This window comes from Trichoderma ghanense (assembly GCF_004382785.1).
Source record: "Trichoderma ghanense strain CCMA-1212 chromosome Unknown scaffold_8, whole genome shotgun sequence".
In the NCBI taxonomy this organism is placed as follows: Eukaryota; Fungi; Ascomycota; class Sordariomycetes; order Hypocreales; family Hypocreaceae; genus Trichoderma; species Trichoderma ghanense.
In genome coordinates, this window is record NW_027395671.1 from 410,248 (window position 1) to 432,319 (window position 22,072).

Here is a 22,072-nt window from a genome sequence, read left to right on the forward strand (position 1 = left end):
ATGCTAGCGAGGAGGATCGGGCTGAACAAGCGCGGATTCGGGGCATTTTGCACCTCGTTTTCCCTCAATATCACTTGCTATTGAACGACTACTTAATCCTCATATTCTTCATTCTCAGCTGCACGGTCTATTGAGCTGTCATTTGCCGTCGTGAAACCCAAGGTAGACGAGCATCCAAGCTGTGCCATCTCTTGTGCCTTCTGTGTCGCCAGAGTACAAACCTTGCCAACTTGATTCTACGCCACTTTACATGCACTTACACGAATCCGTTGCTTTATAGATCAGGAATTAGGTCTCGTTTTCCATGCCACGATGCCTTGCATCCTTCACCTCTTCATGCATCTCATGCCTCACTCCACCGAAAACCCAACGCCCTGGACCAAATCGCCCTTATTGTAAAACTCACACCCAGGCACCATCTCTCCCACCACCCACCGCGCCGTCCTCGCATGCGCCGACCCATGCCCAAACGGCTCCCCCGTCTTCTCCCTCCTCATCCTGCGCTCTCCAACACACAGCTCCCCCATAGCATCATTCGGCGGACCCAGCGCGCCGCCGTCCAGAGCCTCGCCAACACCGCAATCATCCCGAGGAAACGAAGAGTGACCCTCGCACAGCGCCTGGAAGCAGATGAGCTGGTCCTGCAGATGCTCGTCCACGTGTCCGCCCAGCGACACCTCGTCGTATAGCTCCTTGCACAGCTTCTTGCTGAGAAGCGCGATGAAGCGGTCGTAGCTCTTGGACTTCTTGGGCGCCGACGTGAGCACGTCTTTTGCCCAGCGGATGCCGTCTGCAGAACGAGCCACGAGGAGAACCGACCAGCGGGCGTCGCTGCAGGAATCTTCGATTGTTTTGAAGGTGATGTCGGCACTGGGCCACAGAGCGCCGATATCTTGTACTATCGTCCCTTGAAGCGTGACATGTGAGTGCATCGGCGCGATGATGTTGACATTGACGCTCTTGATCTCGAATGAGTCTGGAAAAGTATACCGTGGCGGAGGCACAAACCGGAGCTTCTCGCCTCTGGCAACCGGCCACACTTTCAGCGCAATCGATCCCCTTGACAATGGGCCCAACGACCATCCACGGCTCTTGAGCTCCCGCTCAACACGCACGCCAAACCGCTCCTCCAGCGTCGGCGCCAATACCTGGTCGAAATATTCGTAGCTGGGCGAGAAGGAGACGTTTGTGCCTCCCGAGAGCTCTACCACAACGGGCTCATCGTTCGTCTCCGTGCTTGCAAAGAGCAGGAACGGGAGCATGGCCTGGAGGACGAGAAGCGTGCTGGAGGCTCCCGATTCGGTCCGGATGGAAATGTTGCGCTGAAAGAGCTCTGACGGGGGGCGCCGGGGGGTGAATGTCACTGATTTGGAGCCGACGCTGAGGCCTTGGATGTCGGCGTCGGTGACGCGGGCGAGCCATTCGATGGCCGCCACGTGCTGGTTCTTGAGGCCTGGTCTCAAGGTTATTAGAATCTCAACAACGAGGTTTTAAGGCACGTCATATAAGTGGTCTGGTGTGTGATGGACGCACCTCCACCGCGCGGCCGGTTGCCTCGCACATTGGTGATCTCGACGGGCTGCGAAGTGAGCGCTGCCAAGGCGATGCCCAGCCGCACGAGCTGGCCGCCGCCTTCCCCTGTGCGGCCGTCGAGCACGATGGGTTTCGCTTTGGGCATTTGTGGTGTCTTGTGTGTGTGGACAGTAAGATGGGCTGTGATGATGTGCGTTGCGAGACCAACTGGGCTTGATGTTATCGCCGTGACCAGCCTGGCGGACACGATTCTCTTCCCTATGCACAGAATGAATCGAAAGTCTTGGTGTCAATCCCGTTGCAAACCTCTTCAGGTTGTTGCATCTTTATATCAATTGTTGTTCTTAATCCGGTTTCTGATGCACAGCCGCTTCTAAGCCTCAAATTTCAATCGGTGAGTCACTCGGCAGGTCGCATCTCGGATCTGACCTTTCCTATAGCAAATCGCATCGCTTTTCCAGGCACGATTGTTGACAGCAGACGTGAAACTGAACAAGTCCAGTTTCCCCCAACTGTCATGCGATGCTCTTCATCTCCTTCATTCCCTAACATGAGCAAGTACCTGAGTTATTAAATATGAATAAGGGTTCCATCATTTCTTTACCCGTCGGGAGGCATGACGAACGGCATGCAGCGACAACTTACAACTTAAAGTCATGTCAATGAAGGATTGGAATACGCTCAATGTCAATAATGGCAGTGTTTACTTGAGGCTTCATTCAGTTCGAAAACCATCTGTAATGAACCATGACACTCATAATTGCACTACGGTATCAATTAAAGCAGCCATTGAAGAATTACAGGTTCTCAACAAACATGACTGCTTGTGCATGATATCATGAGATCGTCAAGCGAGTCTACATGTAGTACATCTGCGTCACCAGCTCTGCCCCATGGCAGCTTCAATACCACATTCCACCCTTTAGCCGTTCAACTTCTCAGCTCGACGATAAAACGGCGGCAAAGGCTCCAACTTCTGCCGCAGCACCCAGACTCTGAAATGCCAAGCCGCATTCTTGATCTGGTAGCTCATATGCTTGCGAGTGCTCACGCCAAACACCTGGTCCAGCTCTTCAAGAGTAAGGGCCTTTGTCTCCGGAACAAACAAGAGGATGAGGAACCAAAGCACAGCACACCAAGCCGCATACCACCCAAACGCGCCCTGGACGGTGAAAGCCCTGGAAATGGACGGCCAAGTGAAGGATAGAATGAAGTTGAAGCACCAGGTCGTCGCCGTGGCCCACGACATGCCCACGTCACGGACATGCACGGGGAATGCCTCGGCCGAGTAGGTGAACGGCACCGGACCCTCGCCCGGGGAGTAGAACACTTCGAAGAGGTACATGCCTGTTGTGACCATGCCGACCCTCGTCTTGGTGTGGGCGTCGTCGTTCGGGATGAAGAATGACATGCCGGTCCACAGCAGGAAGAGGCATAGGAAGGGGAAGGTGAAGAGCAAGAGGTTGCGACGGCCCCATCGGTCAATGGTGAAGACTGCGGGGATGGCGAAGACGAAGTTGAGGATGCCGGTGCCCATGGAGGCGAGGAGGGCTGAGTTGGTGGAGTAGCCTGAATCGACGAAGATGGTTGTGCTGTAGTAGGCGATGATGTTGACTGCATCTTGAATCAGTTTCGACGTTGCTCAGTAGGGATGTTTGACGTTCTCACCTCCACAGAATTGTTGCCTACAGAGTTGGGATTAGCAAAGCGCAAGGTATACTTGAGGGTACTGATGGTTCTGTACAACTTACCCAAACATGAGAATCCACGTAGCCCATGTAGCACGACGGTTTCTCGGGATGGTAAACAGCTCGACAAACTGAGTAAAGAGGTTTTTGCCCCTATTTGCTTCGCGCTCGAGCTCTACTCCGACGTAAGTATAATACGTGTCACGAGCAGCCTGGACGTTGGAGTAGCGCAGGCGCTGGAACGATCGAAACGCCTTTTTGACCTTGTGGTGCTGGATATACCATCTGGGCAGCATCAGTAAATATGTAAGGTAGTGCACGAAGGACAATGTGTGGATGACTTACCGAGGAGATTCAGGGCAAAAGTAGACCTGCACACAGACAATCAGCGGCAAGACGACGGTGCTGCCGAGCATGAGACGCCAGCCGAGGGACGGATCAATGCCTGTTGACGGACCAAAGGCGACGCCCATGATGTTGCCCAGCATGATTCCAAAAGCAGTCCACATCTGCCATTCTGTGCGAAACCAGTCAGCCACTTCTACTATACAACTTTAAAAAGGGGGGGGGGGGGAAGGCTTACGCATGACCAAGGCACCCCGAATCGGCGCAGGACTGCATTCAGCAGCATAAACAGGAACAGTCGACGACTTGGGCCCAATCCCAAGGCCAAGCACAAACCGAGCAAGAAACAGATTCACCCAAGAATTGGCGACGCCCTCCCAGATGGAGGCAACAGCAGCAACGAAGCACGAAAGGAAGATGGTTCCCCTCCGCCCAAAGACTCTGTTCAGGGGCTCCGTCAGCCAGCAGCCGAGTATAGCGCAACAAAGATACGGCGCGCCGACGACGAGGCCAGTAATGTTATCCTGCATGGACTGCGAGAAGCGCGTGACATTAGGCCCAGCAATGTCGAGATCGGCCAGATACAGCGCCTGCGCGCCATTGTTGACCGTCTCATCCATCCCCTGCACGGCCGCGGCCATGGAGCACATGCAGCAGAGCCAGTAGAGCATCCACGGGTGCGACCAGCGATGCGTGTGTTCCCGCTCGATGACCTCCCTGTCCTCGGGAGACAGCTCCTCGAGCGTGTGGATGGATTCCGGGTTCTGGGCGGCCAGGGCACCCTTGCGGAAGTCGTCGAGGTGCTCCTCGAGCTCGTGGATGCGGCAGAACTCGGTGACGTCCTTGAGGAGCTCCTCTTTGGTGCGCTGCTTCAGGGGGTTTTCGAAGACGGCGGCCAGGTTGTCTGTGTTGCCGAAGAGGCTGTGCCGCCGGGCGTGTTCGACGTTTTTTTTTTCGTCTTTTTTTTTTTTGCTTTTTTTTTTTTTTTTTTTTTTTTTTTTTTTTTTTTTTTTTTTTTTTTTTTTTTTTTCTGTTTATANTGGGGGTTGGGAAGCGAGCTCAGGGCTGTTGAGATGTGTTGTGCTCTCACGTTATGCAGCCGAGAAACGTGTGTTGCTGGAGGTTGATATAACGGATAGCTGCGCCGGCATTCCCTATCCCTAGAGGTAGGTATACTCGATATTGCTGTGCCTGAACAGCTTCAAGTGGGCAACTTGGAGCACTGCAAATACAACGTCAAATCGCAGAGTCACACCTCCTACATGTACGAGAGGCGGAGGATACTCCTCCCTGATATATGCAATCGAATTCTCCCCATATCATCCTGCATAACAATCCCCTCCATCCTTCACGTCGGAGGGCGTCAAGCCACCAATCCAGTCCCCGAACAATGATTGCAAACTCTCGGCCTCGTCCACCATTCCATGCCGATCACCTCGTGAGACGGCCATCCCAGGATCATAACCCTTGTAAGCCTTGGGTATCATTGGCCTCATCTCAGTGTTCCTCGATGCACACGAGACACGGTGTTTTGTGGTGAGAGTGTGTACTGTAGGGGAGCATCTTCACCACATACAGAAGGTCTTGCTTTGGAAATGTCGTTGCCTGGAGGAGAAAAGCGGATCTTGTGCCTTGTTCTTCTTCTTTGCCTTGCTTCCTGAAGCCGTATTTTCCACGAGGCTGTCTTGGCCCGCTCAGGGACTGGGGAAGGATCCGGGGTAAGTGGAGGAGGGGGGGAGCGATATCAGGCGGGTATGACTTCATTGTCGACAACGGCCGCATTTCTCTGCTAAACAGCTGTGTTCTTCTCCACACACTCCCACGGCAGCAACGGGCGCCATTTCAAAGAGCTCGGCGCATCGACTAACCCTCCGCCCAAAGCAAAATCGAAGCCTTTCTCGCGTGCTATTGCTGACCTCCTTCTCGTCGGGGTTTCCAAAGCCGGCGAACCCTGTGATGTAATTGCACCCAGAAGCTCTCCCGTGCGGCCACATTGAGTTTCCTTTTCAAAGATGCCTAAGATGAGATGTTGTGCGCTTATCGTCCTTCTGAGGCTAGCCCCGGGCTTTTGGGTGGTATTAATTATTCTCCCGGTATCTCCTCCGTCTCGTCCCTCATCCTTCTTTTTCGCTTGGCTAATTCCGGCCTTGGCTTCGACGTCATGCAGCGACGGATGGTGGTGCAGATCGACGTTGCGTTTCTTTGTTAAACAATTAACAGATAATGACGATGAAAACACAGCTTACTACAGTACGTATCTTCTTCCAACATCGCCATGTGTGAAATGCTCATGATTCCTTTTCTGAAAACGCAACGATCAATGGGTCAATGAATATCTCTTCAACTTAAGCTTCTGGAGACGGATGTTCCCATGCTCCAGTTTCCCCAGACTTTGGACCCGCCGATGCTCTTCACTCTCGTTTTCCCACATGGCAAAGTGATCTGCAAAACAGGGTTTCAGTGTGTAACCATCCCTCAATGTTTCTTCGTGTTTGAGAGCACAGACATGCGGTCAGCCGCAGTGAGATAAGTGTACTTGACGGCAACAAGTTTGGCCGTTGATCTTCTTATTGATAGAACTCCTCTGCTGCTATCTGCCATGAGGCAAAAAGCCTCTTTTTCTGAACTGCGCCCTCTGGAATGTTCGCCGACAATTGTGGCTTGCCGGCGATAAAAGATATGAGCTCAGCACCTAATGCTGCGTAGTGTTAGACGGATGGTATCGTGGCTTTTCAGCTTAATGTTCTACAGCTATCGAGGGTGTTGAGGCTGTTGAGGCAACTGACCTGATTCAACTCCTGTTTCAGGCCGAGGAGACAATACTCCTGCGAAGAGTTGATGTAAAATCCGTGTCAACATCCTCCGCTATATCTCTTCTATGGGCTCGTTAATAGTCTCGCGTCTTGTTCAATGGTCTTGTGCCTCGAGTGTCAATGATGAGGGTATTTGGCCCGGCGAACAGGATGGCGCCACTCGGCAAGCGCGTCTTTCCACGGCCGTGGGGTTGCATCATCACACGGCTTATGTTGAGCAAGCTTAAGGCTGTTACACGAGTTCTTCTATAAAACTCCAGCTCGGGAAAGTCTATCCATGCGAACGATTTCTCTACTGTATGCAAGCCCTGGGCATGCCAGTCTCGATAATGTATGCGCCAACCATATCAGCAGGCTAGATAATTTGTAAAGTCAATCCATCTCATAGATAATACAATGCATGCTTTTATGTAACTCTGGCTGTATTCGTTCCGTTTTTTTGGGCAGGTATAGCTCTGGACCCTTCATTTGATGCATCAAGGTCTTACAACTAAAGAACCGGCTTCGCATGCCTCAATTCAGCAACGAAGTTGAACATGTCGACTGTATGTTTACCTCGCGCGCTTTTCCTTCTGCTGGTAGTGTTGTTGGTCCTTTCTCAAGCCCCTTGCAGTACATGTTGTTTGTCTCGGTGGCAACGGGTCTAGCAGATCAGCCATGTGGGCATGACATGAAACGTGTAAGTAGATAAGCGAGAAGATGAAGAGGTGCAAGAGATACGTATATCAAAGGCCAAGGGCCGTTGCAATGCTCCGTTATTTCTCAGTATCTCGGGCAAGTTGCCGGCCGCTTCAGAAGACTTTGTACGTGAAATGCCGAGGCTCTGTATTCCGACTTCATGTCAAAGAAGGAAGTCACTCTAGAGTTTCAGCTCGAGCTAAAGGCCCCATGGGCGGCAAATGAGGGAGGTTTATTGAAGTTATAAGGGCTGTTCATACCATCAATGCTGGTCCATCAAGCACAAGGTTGGACTACGATTATCGATTTGCGTATTGCATGAAACAAGGAACGATAAGCTTGAGACTACGAATGGCTGCTGTTATGGTTCCTCCAGTCTTATTCTGAAGAGGCACATTATTCACACATCAAGCCCACCGTGCAAGGTATAATACGAACTGAAAATGCATAGCCGCATGTTGCGTCTCCATACGTGGCTCCGCGGTGGGAGGTAGTGCTCCATGTCGAAACACAATGAGTTCAGTAGTAGCTCGCCAACATACCGCTGGGCCACTAATGAGCCAAAGAACGATTTCAAGTAGGGACTGACTACTAGTAAATACAGATATTGGCCTTGTTTATCAGAAGCCGGTCCGATATACCCTTTTGGCCATTGACAGAGAATTGCACTCAAGCATGTCCGTTCGCGAATTCCAGCAATGACTCCAGGGTAGCTGAAGTAGGGGTCCAGTGCCAAGCTAGGCAAGGTGTGCGGTCCCGAGGAAGGCGCGATGCTGCATGGATGCTTATCGGTTTGCGTGACGCCTCAGGCAGCCAACAAACTTCTCATGCAACCACCTTGAATGCGAACATATCCTTATCCTTGGCCCGGCAAAAAGTGACAAGTCGGCAGCTTCTCACGGCTCGGCCGCCGGAATTCGTGCTCAGACCCGGTCAGAAGCGAGCACAGATACCCGAGGCAGCCAATTGCAGGCCGCACACGCGCACAACTTGCCACTCGGTTGGCACTGAATCGTACGCTTGCAGCAAATGCGCCTCACCAGCATGCGGCCGGGTTCAGGGTTCGGCGCGCCTGTCCACACCGGTTGTCATCCTGCTGCACCCACTGCATTTCAGTGGGTTATTATGGCCTGTTGCGAGGAAAGCCGGTGGCGCGTGGAAGGCGTCGCCAGCAGAGCGATTCATGGAGGGCAGCGAGGCCCTCTGGAAGGGACGCTGGTAAGTACTCGAGACTCAACGGTGACCAGAGCAGTTGGCCTTGTCGGGCAAGCAGGCAGAACCGCGTCTTGCTACTACCAGATGCACATCATCCGCGTGGAGGCTCGCATGCGGGGAGATCGTGAGATCGACTGGCCTCCCCTTTCTCCCTTTGGTTGGTTCTCCGAAAAGGCGGCAGCCATTCGAGCCGTTTGCTCAAGGGGTCCAGTTTGGCGGAGAAGTGGCGGGGACCAGTTGGGTGAGATTGGAGATGCAGGCCCGCATCTCCTGGCCCTGATCTTGCTCGCTCTGGCATGGCGCTCCAGCCTTTACGCTCCTCAGATCTCGCTGGCGCTACCTTCCTCCCGCCAGATGCCAGATTGAGGGCATGCTGCTGGGTCAACTCTATATAAACGCCAAACGCTGCTGCTCCCCTGCTCCCCTTCCGCTGCCATCTCGCTCGACCTTGTCCCGTCCCCTTCGCCATTTTCTCACGCCCGCTCGAGACACCACAGCGGAGGAATTACCGCGGACGGCCAACTTGGGATTATGGGGCCCGGGCCAGCCTTGCAGGGGTTGCTCACCCACGGTGACGTAGGTGTGCAAGGATGCGTGTGGCTAACATATCGCTCTCCTCCTATTGAAAAGCAGTCTGTACGACAAAATCGCCCTCGTCCGCCAGTTATCCGCCTTAACCGGCGCCATGTTCGAGCTACGCTCATAATCAGGGAAAACAGCACCTAAACCGTATGGGGCCCGGACATCCACAATGCAACCAGAGTTTCACAACGGTCCTGGATGGCAGTTGGGAGAAGGGGAAAATGTGAGCGCGGGCTGTTGATTAAACGAGCTAAAACCCCTCAGGGCCCTTGTTGGCTCTTGTTCGCAAGAGGAAACATCAAGGAATGGGGGAACAGTTAAAAGGCGTCTTCTAGCCATATTCCATGCCGCTTGTGGTTCGTTCATCATCCCCCCCCAACGTCTCCCGCCAGCCCTGGGAGCATTGTCACCCACAATGTCCTCCGTTTCTTCATCCGCAGCGCCCTTGGGCCCGCGCCCCAACGAGGCCGCGAATCTTGGTCTGAACGGGGACGATGACAAGCAGATGGCGCTCTCTGAGCCGTCGAGAGCGGTAGAGGTTGAGCTTCCAGGAACGATCATGCCGGCTCTGGGCGAAGGCGACATCCCAACGACGACAAAGTGGGAGATTTGGACGTGGTATGCCTATTACATTGGCGCCAACGGCCTGTCGCTCTTCAACTTTGGCCCGACGGCCTTTCAGAACCTGCTTAGCCAAGCTGCTCCGGAAGATGGCCTTCTGTTATTCGCCGGCCGGTATCGCGATGTGAACAGCATCGTTTTGCTGGCCAACGGCATCTCCTTTGCTCTGCAAGCCGCCCTGTTTCTCATCATCGGTGCCTACGCCGACTTCGGGACAGGGCGCCGCTGGATTCTTGTTGTCTGGTCTCTTGTCGCCTACGGCATTGGCTTTGGCTGGCTGGGCGTCCATGACCCTGAGCAGTGGAAGATTGGCACAGCCCTCTACATCGTCGGCCTCATTGCTTACCAGCTGACTTTGACATACTGGACCGCCGCCTTTCCTACACTAGCCCGTAACACCACGAAACTCAAGGACGCCCGATTGGCATACGAGGCGGGGGACATTACGTTGTCGGAGCTGGACCACCGGGACGAGATGGAACGAAGCCGGCTGAGCAACGTCTCCTTTTACATCCAGTCTGTGGGAGAAGTGGTGATCCTGGCCATCATCGTGGGCATCATGTTTGCTCTCAAGGTGGACGAGAGTGCCGCAAACAACAACTGGGGCCTCTCGGTCCTGATCGCCTTTGCCACTGCTGTCTGGCTCGCCCTGTCCATCCCGTGGTTCTTTGTGGAGAAGAGTCGCCCTGGCATGAAGATTCCTCCTGGCTACAACATTGTGACGGTTGGCTTTTGGCAGCTGTATGAAGCCCTGACGCAGATCCGACAGCTGAAGCAGAGCTTGATCTTCCTCGCCGGATACTTCCTCCTCGGCGACTCACTCAACACGACGGTGACGGTCATCTCCACGCTGCAGAATCAGGTCGTGAGCTACAACACGCTGACGCTGACGTACCTCCTCATCGTTGGCATAGTCGCGCAGGCCGTCGGCATTGGTGCCTTTTGGCTCATCCAGAAGAAGTTCAACCTGAGCGCCAAGACCATGTTCAACGCAGTCATGGTGTCCATCATCCTGCTGGACGGCTGGGGCATGATTGGAAACTGGACCGACAAGTTTGGCTTCCACAACGAGTGGGAGGTCTGGGTGTACCAGGCCTTTTACGGGCTCTTTGTGTGCCCGTGGTACAGCTACTCGCAGATCATGATCAGCTCCGTGACGCCCCGGGGCCACGAGTTCCTCTTCTTCTCCATCTTCAACATCATCGGCAAGTCGTCGAGCTTCATCGGCCCGCTCATCAGCAGCGCCATCATCGACGCCACGCCCAACCGGAGCAACAACAGCGCGCCGTTCTACTTCTTGTTTGCCCTGACGATTGTCAGCGCGGTGGGCATCTGGACGTTTCTCGATTTGGACAAGAGCGCGAGGGAGCAGGAGGTGTTTCTGGCGCAGGAAAAGGCGCGGATTCTGGGTGACGATGCGACGAATAGCAAAACGACTGAACAGGATCAAGCCGGCGCATGATTGGGATCTGATTTTTTCATCTTCTCTTGTTTTTTCCCCCCCTCCCTCTTCGGTCATGGATCTCTCGAGGCTGTCCTGATACTGGTTGTCTGTTGACGAGGGGCAACACTTTATCCTAGACAATGATTTTCGCGTCTGCTGGACGATGGCAGATGCGTATGCTCCTCCCCCCGTGTTTATGCTCGCCCCTGATATCACGTAGCATGGAAGCCTGTGGTGCAAGCCGCAGAGTCCCTCTGCATCGTAGATGTGTTCCACAATGTTTTGTAGGCAGAGTTTCCTTGGTTGTAGACGTCCGTGTAAGTTGACTTGATGCATGTACCCGAACCATATCATACTTTGATATGCCCATATTGCACATACAGATTATTGTATGCTGGAGAGTCGTAATTCTGGCTAAACTTATCAATAGACTCCATTACATTGCCATTCTCGCTCTTGTCATATCTTGGCCGTCAATCTACAAAAGCACGAAGAGGATATCGGCACATCCGCCACCTCCAACGCCCTCTTCAACACCCCCTGCACCCCCTTCGCCTCCTCCACCCTCCCCAGCTTCACCAAACACTCGTGATAGCCATGCAGTGCCCACACGTTATTCGGATGCCGATGCACCCTGGGCAGGGACTCGTCGACGCCGAGATCGGCGCTGTACACGGCGAGCGCCTCCTCGACGCGGCCCTGCTCGAGCAGCAGCGCGCCGTAGGCGTGCCGCGCGGGCTGCATCCAGCCCCAGGGCTCGTCAAAGGGGAGGCCGTCGTAGCGGGCGATGGACTCGCGGAGGTGGGCGAAGGCGGACGGGTAGTTGCCGGAGCGGTACTCGATCTCGCCGTCGAGCATGGCCTCGGCGACGCAGAGGATGTCGATGCACTTGTTGTTGAAGAGGGTCCGGCTGGGCTTGACGCGGGGCACGGAGGCGAGGAAGAGGGCGCGCTGGGCGCGGGCGTCGTCGACCTGGCCGAGGGCGGCGAGGGCCATGCCCCGCGCGTAGTACGTCAGGGCCGTGGTGACGCAGTAGAGGTCTTGGTCCTCGGGGAGCTTGAGGGCCAGTACGTCCTTCCAGCGGCCGAAGCGGATGAGCACGTGGACGCGCATGGCGAGGAAGGCCTCGAGCCAGTCCGCCATGGGCGGGGTCTCGACGCGGAGGAGGTCCTCGGAGAAGCTGGCCTCGAGGCGCTCGACCGTCTCGAGGGCGACGCGGGACTGGCCGGCGAACATGGCCGAGTAGAGGCGGAAGTGGTAGTCGTGGCTGCGGTAGAGGGTGTAAAAGTTCATGGGCCCCTCGCGGCGGAGGAACTTTTCGTCAGCGCGCACGGCGTCCGAGTTGGCGACGACGGCGCGGGCGTAGTCGCCGACGAGGATGTCGATGTGGCTCGGCATGTGGTTCAGGTGGCCCGCGTCCGGGACGAGGCCGCGCAGGTGGTCGGCGGCGGGCATGGCCGCCTCGGGCGTGCTGGACATCTCCATGAGGTGGATGTAGAGGTGGAGGAGGCCCGGGTGGCGGGTGCCGCCCTCGAGGGCCATGGCGCGCTCGAGGACTTGCTTGATCTCGAGGGTGCGGGCGTCGGCGGCTGGGCGGCCGGTCTTGATGTCCCAGAGAGCCCAGGGGGTGAGGTTCATCATGGCGTCGGCGTATAGGACCGCAACGTCGAGGTCGTCTGGGAACTGGGCCGAGACGGAGCTCATGGCGTCCGCGTATTCTCGATTCCACATCGGGCGGTCGGCCTTTGTCGGGGCGTCCGCCCTCGGGTATCGATGTCGAAGAGCCTCAATCAGCGCCCTCTCGACGGGCGTCGCAGCCTCGGAGCACGCCTTGGCCTTTTCGACGGCGCGATGCGTCTTGTCCGCCGTGCTCTGCCTCTCCCGCCGGCCAAACAGGTCCCAGGGCTTGTTGTAGTTGGGCCCCAGGGCGTAGGCGAGGCCCCAGTAGGCCATGGCGCAGGCGGGATCGTGGGCGACGGCCCGCTCGAAGCATTTGGCCGCCTCCTCGTGGTTGAAGCCGTAGCACCAGACGAGGCCGCGGTTGAACCACGTCTGGGCGAGGGGGTTGCTGGTGGAAACGGGGCGATGGAGGTCGCCGAGGTCGTAGTAGTCGGAGTCGAGACAGGGCCTCTCGCTGGCCGGTTTGCTGGCCTCTTTTCTTTCCATCTCCTCCATCTTCTCGCCCCGTGTCTGTCTGCTCTTGAAGTTGAGCCTCAGGTTCGACTCTCAGGTCAGGCGGCGTTGGGAGAGGCGAATCGCGTGTGTCGTGGATCGGCAGGGCATGTCCAATGTCCTCGTCTAGAGCAGGCTGGAGCCGGCTCAAGCCCGACAGACGCATGTCATCCGCCAGCTCTGGTGGGGATTCGAAGCTTCAGGCGTGGCGCGACGAGCCGAAAGCTTATTGACCAGGGAGGTCAAGCTAAAGCAGGGCGACAAATATCTCTATGCAGCCTTTGCTCTGAAATTGGGTGACAAGATGAGACGAAATGTAGGGTGAAAGCATGCATATGCATTGATTGGGTTCAATTTCTGGGATAGAGTCCAGCGAGATCGGCGGGATCTGGAATGTCCCCCGCTATGAGGGAGGAGGGGGACGAATTTCCGGGGCTCAGACGTGTTGACGTTCCATCACATCGTCATCTTTTGCCTGGACACGCGCTCACGGATCCTCCAATCAGAAAAAAGTGAGGAAAATTGGAGGAAACAAATGCTAGAAACTCCCAGGAACGAGATATCTGGGGAAGGATAAATGACTCTTCATCGTTTGCTCCAGTGAATCGTTTGAACAGCTCTCCCACGGTTGCATCGTGTAAGTCGGCCATCCTAATGTCTTGGACGGCCCATACCAGGCTCAGACTCGACAAGAGAGGGATGAATCCTGTTCCCTGACGAGGGAAGCTGATATGCCCTGTTCAATACATATGGAAATAGGCTCTGAACTTGCAAAATGCAATTTTTGAGTGCGCCGTCCTCTGCATTCCTGAGCAGCGTGTCTAGGAGTCGAGTTGCATGCATGTAAGGAGGCAAGTAAACGCCATGTCTCATGAAAGCCAGTCTGAGTGAGCTTCGTGACCTTGGCCTTGAAGCACCAGACACCCAACCTTTCCTGCATGAACCTCAGTCGACAGCCAACGCCATGAGTGTCAGCCTGGAAAAGTCGACGGCGCACTGCGTTTCTGCCTTGGCGTCCAGCCGATGCCGCACAGTCCTCGTCGTGGCCGTCATCATCATCACCATTTACGCCTTTCTCAGCAGGACAGATGACTTTTATCATCATCAGCAACCGCCATACGTGTTGAACCAGAGCTCCAAGACGACCGACGGCATCGACTGGTCAAGGTTTGCTTACACGCAATATGTCACCAGCAGCGTGTACCTCTGCAACTCCATCATGCTACTGGAGAGGCTGCATCATCTCGGAAGCCGTGCCGACAGGCTCCTGATGTATCCCGAAAAGATGCTCCCGGACCCCGAAACGTGGGATGACGGAGGCTTTCAGGATGCGGAGTTGCTGATCAAGGCGCGAGACGAATACAATGTGAAGCTCAAGCCGATCCAGGTTCAGCATAGACAAACCATAGATGGTATCATCTCCTCTGTGTGTTCCAGTCAGCAGTAGTAGCTGAGTCGCTAATGGATCCAACAAACACAGACACCTGGGCCGACTCTTACACCAAGCTCCTGGCCTTTAACCAGACGCAGTACGAGCGCGTCATTGCCATTGACGCAGACGTCACCCTCCTGAAGCACATGGACGAGCTCTTCCTCCTGCCGCCCTGCCCCATCGCCATGCCTCGCGCATACTGGCTCCTCGAAAAAGCAAACATAACGTCCCCAATGGCGCTGGCGTCGCACGTCATGGTCATCCAGCCGAGCGAGCGTGAATTCGCGCGCATCCAGAGGAGCGTCGAGCGCGCGGCCGACGACGAATACGACATGGAGCTGCTGAACAAGATGTATGCCGACACGGCCATGGTGCTCCCCCATCGGCCGTACACGATGCTTTCTTCCGAGTTTCGCGAGACGAATCATAGTCTGTATCTCGGGTCTGATGACCCGGAGTGGGATCCGGCGGCTGTGCTGCGGGAGGCCAGGACGGTCCATTTTTCGGACTATCCTATGCCGAAGCCGTGGAAAGGGAAGTTGACTGCGTGGGATGAGATGAATATTCAAGTTGGAGCCTAGGTGCGAGATGAGGAAGGATGATGGGGGTGACGATGTGGGGGAGGATTGCGAGGCGAGGGACGCGTGGAGGTGGTTGTACTCTGATTTTCGAGAGCGCAAAGCGGTGAGTCTCGTTGTGAATACGTTTTGATTGATGGGATGGCTAATGAAGAGGTTGTTGTAGAGAGTTTGCGCCAGGAAGCCGTGGCTGAAACCCGAAGCTGCGGACGATGGAGGACCTGAAGAGGAGGCGGGAGAGTCTGAGGAGGAAGAGGTCATTGATGCCATTCCGTAGTGCAACAAGGTGGGATTTTTAAAGCATAGACTTGATGAATTAGATGGTGAAATAGATTAGGGCATGGCTCCCAACCCCAAATTCCATAGAATGAAGATGGTTAACAGCATCAAGTCCCGGTCAATCACGTAGTTGACGAACTCTGAATTATTCGATAGAGAAAGAGATGCTCTAGTAAATCATCTAAGCGGAACTGTCCGCTGCAGAAGCTCTAGCTGAGCAACCACGGCCCCGCCCCCACTTCCGCCGGCCATCCGCTCCAAGCCGCTCCGATGATCAATTCAATTCAATCCTGGCCCTCGACATCGTCACCTCTCTTCCGACAACCCATATTATCGCTCCTCCTCCTCCCAGCAATCTCTCTGCCCTCTTCTACCTCTATAGCCATCTCATCTCCCTCCCCTCACTCTCACTCACACTCTCACACCTTACTCTCCTCCCCCCCAAAAATCCCACCCACAATGTCCTCCTCCACCCCCCCTTCCTCCCTCGCGCACCTCCTCCCCCCCAGCTGGCAAACCCAAGTAACCGCCTGGCTCTCCGAAGACACGCCCTCCTTCGACTACGCAGGCTTCGTCGTCGGCGAGGCCCCCCGCACCGCCACCCTCTGGGCCAAATCCGCCGGCATCATCGCCGGCCGCCCCTTCTTCGACGAGGTCTTCCGGCAGTGCGGCTGCGCCGTCGAGTGGCACGCCGACGAGGCCTCCCCGATCGACCTGCAGCACAGCGGGAAGATGAAGGTCGCGACCGTTTCTGGCCCCGCGAGGGGCATCCTTCTGGGCGAACGAGTCGCGCTCAATGCCCTCGCGCGATGCTCCGGCGTCGCCACGCAGAGCCACGTCCTCGTCACCAAGCTGCGCAAGGCAGGATACGCCGGCGTCCTGGCGGGAACCCGCAAAACGACGCCTGGGTTCCGGCTCGTTGAGAAATACGGCATGCTGGCCGGCGGCGCGGACGCCCACAGGATGGACCTGAGCGCCATGGTCATGCTCAAGGACAACCACGTCTGGAGCCGGGGCAGCATCACCGAGGCCGTCGCGGCCGCAAAGAGCGTCGCGGGCTTCAGCATCAAGATCGAGGTCGAGGTGCAGTCTGAGGCGGAGGCCGACGAGGCGATTGCCGCGGGCGCGGACGTGGTCATGCTGGATAACTTTACGGGGGATGGGGTGAAGGTTGCGGCGAGGAGCTTGAAGGAGAGGTGGGCGGGGAAGAAGCACTTTTTGTTGGAGGTTTCGGGGGGGTTGAGGGAGGATAATGTCGAGCCGTATGTGTGCAATGGTGAGTTTCTAAACATTTGCTGTTGTGTTATTGCTGGGGTTTGTGGTGCAGGGTGACTGACGGTGTGATAGATGTCGATATCATCTCGACGAGCTCGATTCATCAGGGGGTTCCGCACGTCGACTTTTCCCTCAAGATCAACCATTGATGCAAACATGAAGAATCGGATATAGACAGGAGTGTATGTTATGTGTATTGTACGTATATGGACGGGATATATATATATGTATATACATGTTGAGAAAGATATGGCTAGTTTGAATGTCCAGCTTTGGTTCCCGAATCAACATGACTAGAAGGGACAAAAAAAAAGGCTATATGCAACACAAACAAAAGTACATATACACAAGTGATTTACTCATTTAACCTCCTTCTTGGCTCCAAACAATCCGTTAAACGTCTTGCTCAGCCTCTTGCTCAGCTTCTCGTCGACATTGGCCCCCACCGCCTTGGGATCGATGCTCGGAGCGCTCCCCTGGAGGTGCGTCACCGGATGCTGCTGCACCGCCGACGCGTTCTTGTCGCCGGACGCGGTGCAGCATGATCCCCCCAAAAGGACACTGGCGTCGTTTCTGGTGGAGGGAACGTCAATCGCGGGATTGGCGTTGAAGAAGTCGGTAGGGCGGATGTGGATCTGGAAGATCTCGACTGGCCTAGTACGGCTGTTAGCAATGATATCCTCAATGAGATAATAACGGAGTTCAACTTACATGACGGGCCAGTCCTCTATCCGGGGGTTATGTGTCAGCCCAAATACACTCCACACAACAGGGCTGCTCCTCTTCCCCCGACCCTCGGCATCACCATTCGCTCCATCCGTCTCTCGGTCTGTGAACCAGTCTCCTCGCTTGACCATGTCGGCCACGCCACCAACCTCCCTGGTGCTCTGGTTCGTAAACTCGCCCGCCGCCCACAGCTCGCCGTCGCGGTAGCCCGTCACCCAGGCATTGTGCTGCGCAAACTGCGCTCGCTGGGCGGCCAAGCCCTCGGGGTCGGCCAGCAGCATCTGCGTCACCGGCGCGACGAGCTTGTAGGCGAGGTTCTTGCCCGAGATGGGGTTCTTCTTGTTGGCGTTTTCCAGCTTGAGAAGCCGGTTGAGGCGCGGCTCGGCGTCGATCCAGGTCGCCTTCTCGACCTTTTCACGCTGGACCTTGTAAAAGTTGCCATATGGGTTCGTCCTGGGGTCAATCTTTTGCCCGTGCGACTCTTCAATCACGACCTGGGAGTCGGCGTCGTTGTACGAGTCAATGGCCGGGTCGATGCGCACCGCAAAGACGTGCTGGTGGTTCTGGGCCAGGACGCCGGGGGTCATGACGTTGCCGTAGGCACTGACCTTGCCCTCGTCAATGCTGGTGACGCTGACAATGCCCGTGGCACGGGTCTCCAGAGTGATTGAACCGGCAAGGTCCAGCTTATACGCCAAGACGTACTCGTAGTTGGCCAGGGTGGCGATGAACTGGACCACGAACTCACGATTGCGCGTCACGACAGCCCTGTTTGTGCGGAAGTTGGTGTGCTTCCACAAGATGCCATTGTCCTGCTCGTGGAGACACACCACAGCCTTGGCTGTTGAGGGCGCACCGTCGGGCTCCGTGGTGAGCGCGTCAACATAGTGGATGGCTCCCAGGCAATCGCATCCCAGCTCCAGGTTGTTCGCCGCCCTCCCCATGCCGCCGTCGCCAAAATCGAAGGCTTGCTTTCTGTGAAAGGGCGGACGTGGGTCTGCGTAGGGGACAGTCATCTCACTGAAGCTGACGCGATACATGACGGAGCGGTTGTCGTAGTGAACGTCGTGCAGGACGGCGCCTTCACGAGGCGTGAATCCGAGGCGGAACCTCCACTTCTGCCATTCGATCAGACCATCCTCTTGAATCGTAAAAGAGGCGCCTTCGGGTTGTATGATGTTGATGGGTTTCAGGTCCGTTCTCAGGGGCACGTCCAGCAGCTCGGGGACGTACTCGCAGCCCTTGTGGTTCTCAAACAGCTTGACGGGCTCCTCGCTTCGGACCTTGGCCTCGAGCTCATCGTCAATGCCGCCAGTTGCGATTCTCTCCACTCTGATGAGCTTCTTGGTATGCCAGTCCATCACGGGGACAATGGGAATCGGATAGCCGTAGTGGTTGGAGTCGTCGTTCTTGTTGCGGGTGTCTTTTGCATAGACCAATCCCTGCATATACCGCGGAATGTCCTTTTCGTCGGCGTTTGGGGGGCCGTAGGGCCACGGGTCGATGCATATCTCGAAACCTTCGGGTAGGACGAACTCGGACATTGCCTCTTTGAAGAGATCCGAGTTGATGCAAGCATCGTTGAAAAGGTCAAACTCGCCACTACGCGACATGTCAGAAATGGTCTCATCTTCCGCAATGGACCATGTTTCAAACACTTACGGCGTGACATATGGCTGGTGAGGCACCGGAGCAGACACAGTGGCGACCTCGCCAGTGTCCAGATTGACAAAGGCATTGATGTACTCGGAGCGATCAGCCCGGATGACATCGTGCTCGACAATGGCCACTCTGTCGGGCCGCTTGGTGTCGTCTGTCAGGTTGCCCGTATGCTCGGCCTCGAGAAAGGGCTGCAGCTCGGCCTTTTTGGGCTCCTGGACGTGGATGGCTCTGAAGAAGATGGACTCGGAGGCTCCGTGAAGCTTGGCAACGGCATCGCGGGCCTTGATGTGCTCGGCGGGGGAGAGCGGCGCAAGGGGATGAGGTCGGGGAGCTGCGGTGACGGCCATTGTGAAGTATGTTGAGGATGAAGGGGGGGATGATCAGAGGAGCGTGAAGCAATCGAGTAGGGGTCCAACGGCGAGAGACGAAGAGCGGCTATATGCGGGGACGGCACAACGGTCAAGCAGCCCAGCTTACTCGGGCTCTCTCTGTGATATCAAGCGGCAGTCCAAGATGACTTGGCAGATCCCTAGTGCTCAGCTGACCGGTTTGGACAACGAATTGAAGTGAAGAGTGAGCGAGACACAAGCCGAGGTCTACAAACGGGACTGTTGGAGATCGGGAGAGGGGACCTGCGAATGTTTAAGTAGCTGCTTGCCATCAACCAGAGCGATGCCTCAGGGACGCCGCGGACGTCCGGGACACGAATTGGAAGTGGAGCTTGTCCACTGCTTGAGGATGGATGTGGTTCATGATGTAGAAGCTGGGTAAACTCGGCTGATTGGCCTCGCGTATGATGTTCATCGAGGGCACGATCGTACAGTGTGGTGATGAACCAGGTACTACTATCGTGAACCACAGACGCGGGAGGCGGGGCAGCGGCTCCCCAAACTGTTGGAGGCTCCAGCGCTTGCCCCGCGTTCCTTGCCGGCATCCAGCCAACCAGAGGATTGCTGTGGCGGTATCGCAGTCAATCGACAGAGTCCGTAATCACAGTATTAGCGTCAAGTCTCCTCTAGATAACAAAGTGGAAGCTCCAGACAAATCGAATTCTGAGCCTTTCCATCTCTGGGCAATCATCTTCATCCCATTCGACCCTTGCTCGCCTTTTTCACTGTTTTCAGCCCGCCTCGGCACATGGCCCTGGCTATGCCTATTCGGGGCGATACCACGCTAGGCGTGCATGAGGCTCAAGGCCGTGGCCGCAATGGTTCCCCAAAGAGCTGATGGGTGTCCAGAAACAGGCAATAAGGCTCATCAGCTCTGGATCCTGTAGAATACAAGTAATAAAAACATGGGCATAGGACACTTAGGTAGGGGCATGTAGATTATCGCAACAATCTTGCGTGGAACCGGAACCGGAGACATTCTTTGAATGTGGGGTTGCAGCAGCTCGGAGCCGTGGCCATGGGATGAGTTGATGGCTGAATAATTGCCGGAGTGAAGGATAGCTAGCATGGCCATTCCCGTGAGCTCTCTCTTGGCTGTTATATGCTTCAAATGGCTCTACTTCTGTGAGCAAGGCTGTCACTGTTGCACGGAATATAGCGATGCCATCATCCTTGTAAGTGAGATACTGCCATCACGCCCCCCAATCCCAGTGATACCTAGTTCATACGCCCTTCTGGATTAGATATTTAGTCCTATTCTTATGTGGCGTTCTCTCGCTTGTAGAACTAATTACACATCGGATATGGAGTGTGCCGTATGACGCTCTAGAAATGCTTGATCCATCAGCATTCTGACTACCGCTATCAGAATCATTATCAATTGAACTTACATACATCGTCCTTCGCACATCAGATAAAGGCCATGTTAGAGTCCACTTCTCCAACTTCAACTTATCGTCCCAACGGCACGATATCAAGCAAATATGCCTACTATTTACCTATCTCATCCCCTCCGCCCCGCCGCGGCAACGTCCCCTGTCCCGCCTCCTCTTCCCCCGCGCCGTCTCGCCGCCCTTTGCGCCGCATCGCGGAGCCGAGAAAGCGCGGGGCAAGACCCAAACTGGAAGCAAAACCACATGCGGTGCCGTAGAGCCCAAGATTGAACCTGGTAGATACAAGACCATCGTGTTGGCTTTGACTACAACTTTCAGGAACTATGCGCATCATGACGAAACATTTCTGTTTCGGGGTTTCTTTTGACATCGCTTGGCCAGGCCGGTCATGCCCTTGTCTCGGAAGTCGGCTGCTTTATATAGCAGTGTGAGGGGTCGGTGTTGCTCATGGTCTGGGTCTTAATGCTCAGCGATGCTGTATCAATTCTTCACGTTCTTTTGGCATGTCAATTTTGGGCTAAGCTTGTATGTGCTCGCAAGCGCAGTCCTCCCAGCGATGGTACTTTCTCCTCCCAAGCAGTTGCACCTATTCTTATCAGATAAATTCGCAAACACGGTGGTGGCATCTTCCATCATGAAGCGTTCCAGCAGCGTGTGATGCGATCCAAGGGTCATGCCACTTCTGGCGGCAAGCTGTAACTCCATCCGTCTAGCCTTGCACTGTTGGTGTTTCATGACTGCTGCCATGGGGCATTCTGGAGGCGAGGCGCTGTGCTGCAGTTGGAGCAACTTGCAACATGACACTTGACATGCGATCCAGCCATGCCAGAAGGAGATGTTCGGTTTTAACTGTTGATGCTATGTAGTGGAAGGGAAGGGGCAAAGACGTACTTGAGAGAATGGATCAGCTGTCGCTAGATAGGCAGAACGCATTCCTGTTTGAAATCGTCAAGAATATAAATCACGATCCAAACCCATGATCAGCGGTTGATGGCTTGTACACGGAGCATACGCATCCGCCCACATATCTTCAACACCCGACCTGCCGCGGCACATCCGTTCCAGAGCCTCTACTACTGTACGCAGTCGTTGATGTCGTCGTCGTCGTAAGACATTGCCACACGCACATCACAGACGACGACAAGTCATTGTGGCTCAGCCGCCATTGTCTCAATCGGCCTCAACCACATTCACACCCGCAGCCTAAATGCCGGGGCAGTGAGGCTGCAAGCTGAAGCCCCCCCCC

At 55.4% G+C, this 22,072-nt stretch overlaps 8 protein-coding genes across 8 annotated transcripts; 4 read left to right on the forward strand and 4 right to left on the reverse strand.

The window, feature by feature from the left end:
* Positions 1 to 350: 350 nt before the first annotated feature.
* Positions 351 to 1,678, reverse strand: CCMA1212_006768 (RNA 3'-terminal phosphate cyclase; the record flags this gene model as incomplete). The annotated part of the gene is made up of 2 exons (XM_073703969.1): positions 351 to 1,453; positions 1,534 to 1,678. The coding sequence occupies 2 exons, from the start codon at positions 1,676 to 1,678 to the stop codon at positions 351 to 353; spliced, it is 1,248 nt and encodes a 415-aa protein (XP_073557289.1).
* Positions 1,679 to 2,455: 777 nt separating this feature from the next.
* On the reverse strand, positions 2,456 to 4,992 carry CCMA1212_006769 (Putative polyol transporter 1; the record flags this gene model as incomplete). Its single annotated transcript, XM_073703970.1, has 5 exons — positions 2,456 to 3,125; positions 3,285 to 3,506; positions 3,567 to 3,738; positions 3,805 to 4,487; positions 4,985 to 4,992. The coding sequence occupies 5 exons, from the start codon at positions 4,990 to 4,992 to the stop codon at positions 2,456 to 2,458; spliced, it is 1,755 nt and encodes a 584-aa protein (XP_073557288.1).
* A 3,109-nt stretch (positions 4,993 to 8,101) lies between these two features.
* On the forward strand, positions 8,102 to 8,638 carry CCMA1212_006770 (uncharacterized protein; the record flags this gene model as incomplete). The annotated part of the gene is made up of 1 exon (XM_073703971.1): positions 8,102 to 8,638. The coding sequence occupies one exon, from the start codon at positions 8,102 to 8,104 to the stop codon at positions 8,636 to 8,638; it is 537 nt and encodes a 178-aa protein (XP_073557488.1).
* Positions 8,639 to 9,269: 631 nt separating this feature from the next.
* Positions 9,270 to 10,937, forward strand: CCMA1212_006771 (Autophagy-related protein 22; the record flags this gene model as incomplete). The annotated part of the gene is made up of 1 exon (XM_073703972.1): positions 9,270 to 10,937. The coding sequence occupies one exon, from the start codon at positions 9,270 to 9,272 to the stop codon at positions 10,935 to 10,937; it is 1,668 nt and encodes a 555-aa protein (XP_073557489.1).
* A 441-nt stretch (positions 10,938 to 11,378) lies between these two features.
* On the reverse strand, positions 11,379 to 13,094 carry CCMA1212_006772 (uncharacterized protein; the record flags this gene model as incomplete). Its single annotated transcript, XM_073703973.1, has 1 exon — positions 11,379 to 13,094. The coding sequence occupies one exon, from the start codon at positions 13,092 to 13,094 to the stop codon at positions 11,379 to 11,381; it is 1,716 nt and encodes a 571-aa protein (XP_073557659.1).
* A 961-nt stretch (positions 13,095 to 14,055) lies between these two features.
* On the forward strand, positions 14,056 to 15,104 carry CCMA1212_006773 (Glucose N-acetyltransferase 1; the record flags this gene model as incomplete). The annotated part of the gene is made up of 2 exons (XM_073703974.1): positions 14,056 to 14,503; positions 14,572 to 15,104. 2 exons carry the CDS (start codon positions 14,056 to 14,058, stop codon positions 15,102 to 15,104), a joined length of 981 nt encoding a protein of 326 aa, XP_073557491.1.
* A 735-nt stretch (positions 15,105 to 15,839) lies between these two features.
* Positions 15,840 to 16,804, forward strand: CCMA1212_006774 (Nicotinate-nucleotide pyrophosphorylase; the record flags this gene model as incomplete). The annotated part of the gene is made up of 2 exons (XM_073703975.1): positions 15,840 to 16,656; positions 16,728 to 16,804. 2 exons carry the CDS (start codon positions 15,840 to 15,842, stop codon positions 16,802 to 16,804), a joined length of 894 nt encoding a protein of 297 aa, XP_073557484.1.
* Positions 16,805 to 17,014: 210 nt separating this feature from the next.
* Positions 17,015 to 19,390, reverse strand: CCMA1212_006775 (uncharacterized protein; the record flags this gene model as incomplete). Its single annotated transcript, XM_073703976.1, has 3 exons — positions 17,015 to 17,309; positions 17,367 to 18,983; positions 19,044 to 19,390. The coding sequence occupies 3 exons, from the start codon at positions 19,388 to 19,390 to the stop codon at positions 17,015 to 17,017; spliced, it is 2,259 nt and encodes a 752-aa protein (XP_073557485.1).
* Between the last annotated feature and the right edge of the window lie 2,682 nt (positions 19,391 to 22,072).